This window comes from Nicotiana tabacum, chromosome 10 (assembly GCF_000715075.1).
Source record: "Nicotiana tabacum cultivar K326 chromosome 10, ASM71507v2, whole genome shotgun sequence".
NCBI classification, from domain to species: domain Eukaryota; kingdom Viridiplantae; phylum Streptophyta; class Magnoliopsida; order Solanales; family Solanaceae; genus Nicotiana; species Nicotiana tabacum.
In genome coordinates, this window is record NC_134089.1 from 140,064,010 (window position 1) to 140,075,380 (window position 11,371).

An 11,371-nucleotide genomic window follows, 5' to 3' on the forward strand; every position below is an offset into this window, starting at 1 on the left:
TCTTTCAAGGTTGCTAGAACGTTTTAGGCTATGACCAAGGGAGGGAATTGGGTAGTAAGGGATATGATGACTACGCGCTAATATCACGTGTAGCTCCTAATTGAGGAGTGATTACTGGGCATTGTGTGGGGTGATCCTATAGGATAACCAACCTAGGACCCCTCTTTCCCAACTCCAATTGTTTAAACAAAATTCACATTTCTTTATATATGTGCAACTTGTTCAAACATTTTCCCCTGTTCCATTACTTGAGTCATATATGTGCTCAACATGCCTTTATTTGCAAGTATGTGTTTAAACTATTCATTTGTTAAAAGGACTAATTCACATAAGTATAAGTTCGGCCGGGACCTACCATTGTGGATTGCGAGGGGTGCCTAACTCCTTACCCTCAAGGTTATTTCGAACCCTTTCCCTAAATCTCTGGTAATACAAACTAGTCTAAGAGTTAATTACTCTAGGTACCCGAACACACCATAATCCGTTAAGTGGCGACTCTTCAAATACCTAAATCCCAAAAGGAAATGAGTTATTATCCTCATGAACATCGAAACCCGGACCTTTCTCCGCGGAGGAAAAAAAGGGGGCACGACAACACATAAGAATAAGTGGAACCGAGATCAAATAATACAGAGGCATCTTTATGGCAGACTGAGACAATACATGTGATCACAGCGTCTAAAGCAATAGCATTGGGTCTAGCTGGGATTGCATAGAAACGGGCCTGACCACCACCTGATCGGCCTCCCTCTCTAGGGCGACCCCTGGTTGACTGACTCCCACCCCTAGCTAGCTGTACGGGTAGTGGTGAAGTGACTGGCACTGACACCGATGGCTAATTCCTATGCTGAGATGAACCCCCAAGACGATGAGGACACTGCTTCCATATATGACTTAACTCTCCACAATCATAGCAACTCCCCGGTGCTGGAGACAGGGACTGAAGGGAACCCCTAGCACCGGAATGACTAGCAGATGCACCTGGCATAGAAGAGCCCTGAACTGATAGAGCACAGGACGAACTCTCTGCAAGAAGGGCATTGAGTGATGACTGGCCCTGATAATAACTGTGAGAACCATGACCCGATGATGCCCCACGATAACTTGGGCAAGCTGACTGAGCATGCCTGAATGGACGGCCTCTACCGTGCTGAAACTGACCTTTCGAAGGAGCTCCACCATAACTACTAGATCCCCGAGGCCTCTTGGCCTCCCTCTCATCTCGCTCCTGGCGACAAACTAACTCAATCTCGTGAGCAATGTCAACAACCTCCTCAAAGGTAGCACCAGGCACCCTCTCCCTGGTCATAAAAATCCAAAGCTGATACGTGAGGCCATCAACGAACCTCCTAATCCTCTCTATCTCTGTAGGAACCAACCAAACAGCATGACGAGCTAACTCTGAGAACCTCATCTCATACTGCGTCACAGTCATCTCTCCCTGACGCAACCACTCGAACTGTCTGCGCAGCTCCTCTCTGCGAGACTGTGGCACACACTTCTCCAAAAAGAGAATGGAGAATTGCTTAGGTAAGGGGTGCTGCACCAATAGGCCTACGCCTCTCATAAGCCTCCCACCAAGTGAAGGCAGCTCCAGAAAACTAAAAAGTAGTGAAAGCGACCCCGCTGGTCTCCAGAATACGAAGAATCCTCTAACACTTATCCAAGAAACCCTGGGCGTCCTCGCCTCCCGCACCACTGAAAGTCGGTGGCAGAAGTCTACCAAACCTTTCCAACCTGCGCTGCTCATCCTCTGGCATAGCAGGAGCTACATAGTCCTGAACAGTTGCAACCGACTGGGAGGTGCCCCCGATGTCTGAAGTCCCTGCATGACCTGCTCAGGTGTGCAAGCTGTGGGAGTCTGAGTGCCTCCCCCGGCATGAGAAGTAGTTGCGACTGTAGTAACTGAGACCGCTTGAGCTAGGCTAGTGCATACTAATAGAATCTGAGCCAGGGCCTCCTGAAGACCCATAATAACAATGGGCACATTTGGTGCCTAAGTTGGTGCTGCTGGAGAGTCTACAACTAGGACCTGATCATGAATTGGGGCGACCGGTGGATCTGCAGGTGTTTCCCTAGCTGCGGGGCGGGCTACACCTCTAACCCCTACCACAGCCTCGACGCGTCCTCGGCCCCTAGTAGCTACAGCTGGTGGTACTAGTGGTCGTCCATCCTGGCCGGTCGCTCGTGTCAATAAGAGAATAGAACAACAGAAGTTTAGTACTCGGATCAATAGATTTGCACGACAAGAATTTCAAGAATATGAAGTTTTCCTAAAGGTTCTACAGCCTCCCGAGGATAAATACAGACGTCTCCGTATCAATCCGCGAGACTCTACTAAACCTGCTTATGACTCGTGAGACCTATGTAACCTAGGCTCTGATACCAACTAGTCACGACCCTAAATCCGGACCCGATCATGATGGCGCCCATCATGAAATAAGGCCAGCCGATACAAACCCTCAATAGCAATTAATAGGTATTTAGTTCCTAGTTAAACCATTAATAGGTGATAAATTCCAAAATAAAGTGAAATAAAACAATTGCGGAAACAAACACAGCCCGACATCGGGATGTCACCAGTCATGAGCATCTAAAACATCCGTCTAAGAGTACGAAAAGTCTACACAGTCTAGTACAAGGCTAGTATAAGGAAAATAAAGATAGGAAGGAGAAACAATGGGCTGCGAACGCCGAGCAGCTGCCTAGTAAACTCCGAATAGCCTACTAGAAGCAATCAGCATTCACTAGCGGGACCCGAAACTCCTGATTCTACACACAGGGTGCAGGGAGTAATGTGAGTATGCCAAGTCAGTGAGTAATAAGATTAAAAGCATTTGAGAGATAAGAAAACACGTAAAACACAACAAAATACTACAAAGAGGCAGTATAAAGCCAATATAATGCAATAAAACCGTGAAAACTTGTAAAAACACCTTAGTTCAATGAAAACCTCTTTAATACATCTTTTAATAGTTCAAACGAGTAATTTAAAACATGGAGAAAAGATAGATACGTAAAGCAGCCCCTCAGGAAAAATATCAATAGAATCAGCCCCTCGGGCAATAACATGTACCATAAACTGCCCCTCGGGCTATATCACATATCACACTGGCTACCCGCGCTCACTGGGGTATACAGACTCCGGGAGGGGTTCCTTACGGCCCAAGCACTATAACAAGCCATCTCATGACATAATCAAACAGACTCTCGGCCTCATATCAAGCCACCTTGTGACGTACAACTCAGGCCCTCAGCCTCATAATCATGAATAAACATAATATCGTTGCGGCACGCAACCCAATCCCATATTAACCTCACAACACATGCCCTCGGCCCTACTCATTCAAAAATCTCTAAAAGCCACTCAGGCACAGTAAAATATGATCCTCAGCTCAAAATATCATTTAAGATGTCAAAATAGAGTAAACATGGCTGAGTGATGAAAACAGTAGAATATGGCATGATTGAGTACAAGTATAAAGTCAAAACAGTGAGGAATAGTAGTAAAAATCCCTTGAGGGTTCAAAACAGTTCGCACGAGGCCCAAATATAGCATTCTGCCCAAAACATGATGATAGAAAACCATTTTCGATCAAATACGCAGTAAAATAGTTATTCGGGACGGGCTAAGTCACAATCCTCAATAGTGCACGACCCCACGCTCGTTATCTAGCATGTGCGTCACCTCAAAATAGCACAACGATGTGAAATCTAGGGTTTCATACCCTCAGGACAACATTTACAATCATTACTCACCTCTATCCGGTCCAAATTCTAGTCCGCAATGCATTTGCCTCTAGAATCGGCCTCCGAATGCTCCAAATCTAACCAAAATTAGTATATAACCATCAAAATGTGCTAAGGAAACAAAGCCCACTCGAAAAAATTAAATTACAACACAAATCCCGAAATTAACCAAATCCGACCTCCGGGCCCACATCTCAGAACTCGATAAAAATTATATCAATAAACTCTTTATCACTCCCCGAGTGCATTCATATCAAAAGTACTAAAATCCAATCACAAATGATGCTTCAAATCCCAAATTTTAGGTCTCCAATTACAAGCCCTAGTTTCTTTAATATTTAGGCTTAAATTCTACAAATTTTATGATTAATTAGGTAGAAATCACATTAAGATTGAGTATTAAGTCCATAAATATTACCTCCAAGTGTTCCCCCTTGATTCCATCTTCAATCCTCTTCAAAAAGCTCTAAAATCTCCTAACAATGGTGATACTTAGGCTAAAAATCGCGGATATAGCCTTTTAAAACATTCTGCCCAGCTATTCAAAATCCTTCTTCGCGAACGCGGTCAATGCCAAAATTTTAATTTTGCTAATTCAAGCCTAAACCTACTATGAACCTCTGAAACACGTAGATCCTAAGTCCCAAATCATCCCCCGAAGCTATCCAAACCATCGGAAATCACATCCGAGCCCCTTTTCACATAAGTCAATATCTGTTTGACTTTTCCAACTTAAGCTTACTCAAAAGAGACTAAGTGTCTCAAACACTACCAAAACCTTTTTGAACCCGAACCAACCAACCCGATAACACATAATACCGCTGAACAAATAATAAGAAGCAGAAATGGGGAAAACAAAGCGATAACACATGAAATGACCGGTCGGGTCGTTACAACACGATCCCAAAATCCTGCATCTAAATAAGGAAGACTAGCGCAGAAAGAATTCTAGTTTAAAAAATGTATATATTTTGTAGGTAAAACTTGTTTAGGTCGAGTAAATAACAAAACATGGACACTTTTGGTAATAAAGTTTCAAATATTATATAGGAACGAAAAAAATCCCTAAATGGATAGGTTAATTGTTACTTAGGCGGAAATAAGTTGGATCAAGATGGGCTAAATAATGGATCATGTTAGTTATAAGTTTCAATGATGAAAAATAATATATTACATTTGATGTAGAATCACAAGAAATAAAGGGAATAAAAAAGCATCACTGGTCAGAAATAGATCAAGGAACATAACTCAATATGCGATGCAGAAAGGAAGATGCAGTAAAGATCCGGCAAGAATAAAGTCAATCAAAAATTGACAGAAGCCAACAAGAAAAAGAATCAATGATCACCAAGGAAGAAGTAGTGAAATATGGCAAGAGAAATCAATCAGAGATTGACAGAAGCTATTATTAGAAGGCCTCAAAATCAAAGGGAATCGAGATCACTGGAAATCAATGAAACCAGAAATCAAGGGAGGGAGAAATTCAAAAATAGCCAGATTTACAAGTGGCCATTCAAAAATAGCCACAGTTTCAAAAGTAATCGAAATTTAGCCGCTTTTTATATAAAGATAAATCTGAATGAAAACACTGTCCAAAATTCAAAAATACTCTAGAATAATTAGCTGGAGTTCAAGTATAAGTATACTGGAACTCCAATATAAGTATACTTTAGTATAATATACTGAACTTCCAGTATAATTTACTGGAGTTCCAGTATAATTTACTGGAGTTCCAGTATAATATATTATCCAGCATATATGTTGAAACTTCATACACAGGTGCTCCAATCTCGAGTATATTATGCTGGAACTTTTCGCGTGTTGAAGTTCCAGCATAATATGTTGGAAATTCATATACAGGTGCACCGATCTCCAGTATATTATGCTAGAACTTTTTGTGTTGCAGCAAAATAGTGGCTATTTTTCAATGACTTTGCAAACACTGGATATTTTTTAATGATCAGTTCAAAAATTGGCTACCCTATGCTTTTTTACATCAAGGGATTTAGAGGATATGCCTAGCAGATGGAAAGCTCGTCAAAGCCATTAATCAAGGAAGATCAACGGGAACTTGACCTTATTCTTGGAAAGAATCAATCTAGGATTCCTTTAAAGGATCAACTCCCTTGGATTTGCAATCTCTCAAGATTCGTGAAGGCCACACGGAAAGTATATATGCAGATGCTTCTGACGTGACATCACATACTTTGATCGAACCATGTACCCTCTTTTTGTTCTACTCCAAACAAGATTTGTAGTTTCATTAGATCTGTTGTGTAACTAGTGAGAGAAGAAAAAGAGATAAACACTGGTGAGACATTGTATCAAGAAAAGAAAAGAGACATAGAGACTAAGCTATTGGTGTAAAGCTACGCATTCATTCTGTACTCAAGAAACATCGATCACTGAAATAAAACACCCTTGCAACCCAAGGGAACTGTATTAGGATTCACATTGAATCCGAACCAGTATAAAAATTTTGGTGTTTTTATTTCCTGCATTTCATTTCTACATTTATTGTTATTATCCTGTTCTTATTTCAAGTCGACTAATTGGTAAACTAGTCAACAACTTATAAAAGTTATTAAAAATAAGCAATTCACCCCCTCTTTGTACTTTCAGATCATAGCTCCACTCATTCAACTTTTACCAAGTTTTAATTTCTTATGTTGTTTTCTTTTAGTTTATTTAATTATTAAACAAAATTAGTGAACTCTTTTTCTTTATTATCTTTACATACAATATATCGAGCAAAAAAATATTATTTATATATTTTAACAAGGTTTCTCATTAGTCAATTTGGGCCAACTATTTAGCGCAAATCAATCCAACTTTTAGATGACGTGAATTTGGCTGGGTCATACTTTCCTAGGTTAATTTTGCCATCCTTAGTTCTAACTGTAACCAAATCATCTTTACTTTGTACATTGTAAAGACCCCGATCTAGATTTTTTTATTTAATACGTAAAATAACTCACATATATAAACAGTCCCAAAAAGCGGATAAAAAAGAAGAGTTACGATAGGGTAACAGTCAAGGTAAAACTTGTTATGACGAATTTTCAACATACAAAACACTCTACAAGACTGATCCTCAAATTTGATTGTCTATTTGCTGTGTGAGGACGTCACTATCTCATGCAGCGCACTCTTTCCTCTTTTTGTAGTACTCTGTTGGCCTCTAATATACTCCTTATATATAATGGGCCGATACTTGCTTTCACTATTTTCTTTTAGCAGTGGGCCTGCAGGCTGAACTATAGCTGTCATTTCTGGGCCATGGCCCACGGCTACTGAGATCCTCGTCCTCTCAGCATTGACAACTGCTCGATGCTCTACGCTCTTGTACCTTCCATTACTAAGTATCTGAGGAAAATGTTTTTCTTTTAGTAAATGCAATTTGAGTTTAGAACTATAAGGGGAAAAAGTTTTTGTCTAGAGAAATGAGTTTAACAACATTTAAGTCCTAAAAAGGATAGCATATACGTGGTAACTATAGATGATAATTGATAAATATGTTAACTAAACTGTTGTAACATGTTAAACTACACTGATAGTATAAAAGCTGATAGGCTTAAAATAATTTGAGAATAACCTCCAAATAATCTCCGAGGTTGACGACGAAAGTGCCAGGGATATGTGGGACGGAGAGCCAGGTTTGGTTGTGTTTAATTTGCAATCCATTAATGCCATTGTCCATTAAAACAGTGAGACCACCATGATCAGAATGTGCAGCAAGTCCCAATGTCTTATTGGGCTCAGGACATGGTGGATAAAAATTTGCAGCTATGATTTGAGTTCCTTCTCCAAGTGACCTCTCTATGTACTTTGTATCAACACCTAATCCTCCAGATATTGCACCAAATATTTTTATTGCAAGCTGCCAAACCTCCTCTAGGTAATCCTTTGCAATGCGCCTTGGTATACATGTACAAACGGATTAAATTAACCAATCACTAAAAGGAAAATAAAGAAATACTTAAATTATTACCCTGTTCTTCAGGGAATAAAGGACTAGTCATGTAAATTTCCCTTAAAGTGGGACATCGAATTCCCTAATTTTTTTAGAGTAAAGTTCACATAGTACTCGTTCAAATATACATGAAAAACATCTAAAGTTTCAAAAAAAAAAAAATATTAATCAAAGAAATTTGTTGACTCTCGAGGATGCTACATAAAAGGAGGAGCAGGGGAGAACGTACATTATCCAAAGGATGATCAATTTGATAAAAAATTACATTGTGTATGTAGATAAAATATTAGGTTGTGGAGGTGTATAATATATTCTAAACATATATTGAACACCCTTTATCAAGGAAGTTTTTACTTTTTTTAAATTTGAACACCTTTAGGGAAATTTTGTGGCTTCACCACTAAGGAGGAAGGAATACAATCAACCGTAGAAGGACGAGAAAAAATAAGAACAAACGATAATTTCAACTTATGTTGCTTAGAAATGCGTTGAGTGAAACAAATGTAAGAGTTTAATTAATTTTTATACATCAATAGTGTGAAGAAATTTTTTAACTATTAGGCAATTTAACCTGTAGTAAATAGTACTACTATAGATCATTACTCTGTTTATAGTCCAAGCTATGGAAAAATTAGCTGTTGTTTAGATCAACTTAATGTCATAGTATAATAGTTTTGCAATATTAGTGTACAAAACATAACTACGAACTTAAGGGCTGGAAAATGTTAAGCATGCAGAAAATTACCTGTAACAAGGGGGATTATCTGGCCAAAGGTCATAACTATGTGGAACTGGACCGCCATAGTGCCTCAGAAAGTCCCTCCAATGGAGAGTATGCTTTCTGCTAGTGTTCAAGCTTGTTCCATATCTTACTGGATCCATCACATCTTCTGAAGCATATCTCATTTTTTCTTCCAATGGCAAATTAAAAAATTCTTCTACAGCTTTAAGCATTTCATCCATGACAGAGATCTTTATACCATGATTACTCACCTGCGCATTTTGCAAGCAATTATCTTAAAGAGATTTGATTGAAATTTTTAATTAATCTTATACCTGATGTCCCAAGGAAAATAAAAGAGAAGATATAATTAGGGCCCATAAATAACTAATGTGGCCATAAAATTACATTTGGTTTACCCATTTGTGGATCTTTATGAGTTCAGATTCGTAATTTTGTCACATCTTGATCGTCTAATTTAATGGGTTCAAAGTTTATTATTTGTATATATTTAACGATTTTTTGGACAAAAATAAACGATATAAGCGAAAGTTATGGGTTGAGTTGAATTAATAGCTTGTGCATTTGAGAAGCATTTACTTTCATGCCAATAAACCAATACATGATCATAAGAACTTATAAAATAAGACAAAGCGATATCACTAAGCAGTAAAAAGAGATCAGAAAAAAGTCGAAAAGGTAACTTAATTACCCTAAAGAATCCCCATTCAGCACAGGCAGAACTAATAGCATGTATTGTTGCTAGTCTTTGCTCAACAGGTCCATTTAGGCCACTCAAATCTATAACTGGAATGGAACCACAGATCGCCAAAGATGGGCTTTCGGCTTCCGGCAGTGGCAAAACAAACTCGGGAGGCAGAATTTTCATGTCCTTTGAATTGTCAATTAGGTACTTCACACCTTTTCTGTAATAATCAACATCCACAACATCGCTGCTAGTAACTGAAGGTGAATTGCCATTATTGTTGGTGGAAGGGGGAGAGGGAGAAATCGCCGTTAGAGCCATTACTGGACCGTCGTATAGAAGATTATGGATTCTTGGCTTTTTAGTTTTTCATGAACTTCCATTGCCAATTGCCACGCGGCGTTGGTTTTCAGAGCTGTAGGACTTGTGGCATTGTCCATGCATATGAGACATCTTCTGTTCTTTAATTACTTGCCCTGTTCCAAATTTTGGAACCTATATAACGGAAGTAACGATGCTCTTTTACTAGTTTAAGTTGAAGGCTAATTACATATTTTAGTGCATTGGTGTTATATTGGTCACCTAACTGTTAGGACCGAAAAAATTCAGGTGTCATGCAGAAGCTACTAAAGCAAACTTTCAACGACGATAAATCAGACAATAAAAGAGAAATCTATCAAAAGAGGTACACATATTTAACGTGGTTCGGTCAACTGACCTACATATATGGCGGAGATGAGCAATCCACTATATATAAAAGAGAGTACAAAATATCGAGAGAACAACCTCACGAAGAGGCAAACACAAGTGATACACTAACACTTGTCCCGTAAAGTTCTCCCCCCCTAAACACGACTCTCAAGCCCCCTATGGCTACATTGTGGATGCTACTGAATGAGAAGGACAAATCTTCAATTTATAGAACTCCAAACCTTTTCCTACAAAAAAAGTACTAGCCAAATATGAGAGATTTATAATTTCTTTCTACAAGAAGGAAAACCCAATTAAGGTAAACATGTTGCCCTTTCCTTCAACAAATAGGAAAATCAAATATAGTAAGGAAATTATGACAAACACCTAACAATTCTCCCCCTTGGCCTGAATTTTCTAACAAATTAAACTTGATCCACCTTCTTCACATAGCCTTCAACAGGTCGCATCTCCAAATCTCTACCACGAAGTTTGTCTCAACATGCGTAGCACACCGGTCAAATTTCTCAGACAAAAATCACGATTATTGTCAAATAGTTTGCGGCTAGAACTAAACCCACCAAGATGAACCTATCTTGAACCTCGCTCTGATACCACTTGTTAGGACCAAAAAAATTCAGGTGTCATGTGGAAGCTAGTAAAGCAAACCTTAAGCGACGATAAATAAGACAACAAAAGAGAAATCTATCAAAAGAGACACAAATATTTAACGTGGTTCACTCAACTGACCTACATCAACGACGGAGATGAACAATCCACTATATAAAAAGAGAGTACAAAATATCGAGAGAACAACCTCACGTAGAGGCAAACACAAGTGACATACTAACACTTGTCCCGTAAAGTTCTCACCCTAAACATGACTCTCAAGCCCTCTATGGCTACATTGTGGATGCTACTGAATGAGAAGGATATATCTTCAATTTATAGAACTCCAAACCTTTTCCTACAAGAAAAAGGAGTAGCCAAATATGGGAGATTTGTAATTTTCTTCTACAAGATGGAAAACCCAATTAAGGTAAACATGTTGCCCTTTCCTTCAACAAATAGGAAAACTAAATATGATAAAGAAATTATGGCAAACACCTAACACTAACAGGCTAACATTTGTATGATACAAGTTAATCAGGAGTTTGACAACTAGATATTATCTGAATTTTCTTTTCCAGACATTTTATTCTTATAATTGGGCACTAGAATCCTTTAGTTTGGCGCAAATGAATTTGTATGAGTCAAAATCTGTATTTAGAAGATTTAGGCCAAGATAATACCAAGAGAAAAGTTCTCAATTCGTCATTTGTCGATATGGTCCAAGAAACAACAAATTCTATGGTCGAAGAGTCAACGAGAGCCGTAGTCGAGGCGTCAACAAGGGTCGAGGTCAAGGTTGAGTACCGTTGACAGAACTGTAACAGCTAGTTTTCAAGATAGGATATTAAAGAGATTATTCTAGTGGATATTCTCTGCACTTGTACTATTATGATTTCTTAGGAACATGTCCTATATAAAC

The 11,371-nt window shown here is 38.8% G+C and overlaps 1 protein-coding gene across 1 annotated transcript; it reads right to left on the reverse strand.

The window, feature by feature from the left end:
* Positions 1-6,692: 6,692 nt before the first annotated feature.
* Positions 6,693-9,637, reverse strand: LOC107774369 (flavanone 3-dioxygenase 2-like). Its single transcript, XM_016593867.2, has 4 exons — positions 9,157-9,637; positions 8,469-8,716; positions 7,346-7,667; positions 6,693-7,116 (listed from the first exon to the last, which is right to left on the reverse strand). Exons 1-4 carry the CDS (start codon positions 9,469-9,471, stop codon positions 6,859-6,861), a joined length of 1,143 nt encoding a protein of 380 aa, XP_016449353.2. The 5' UTR covers positions 9,472-9,637; the 3' UTR covers positions 6,693-6,858.
* Positions 9,638-11,371: the final 1,734 nt, after the last annotated feature.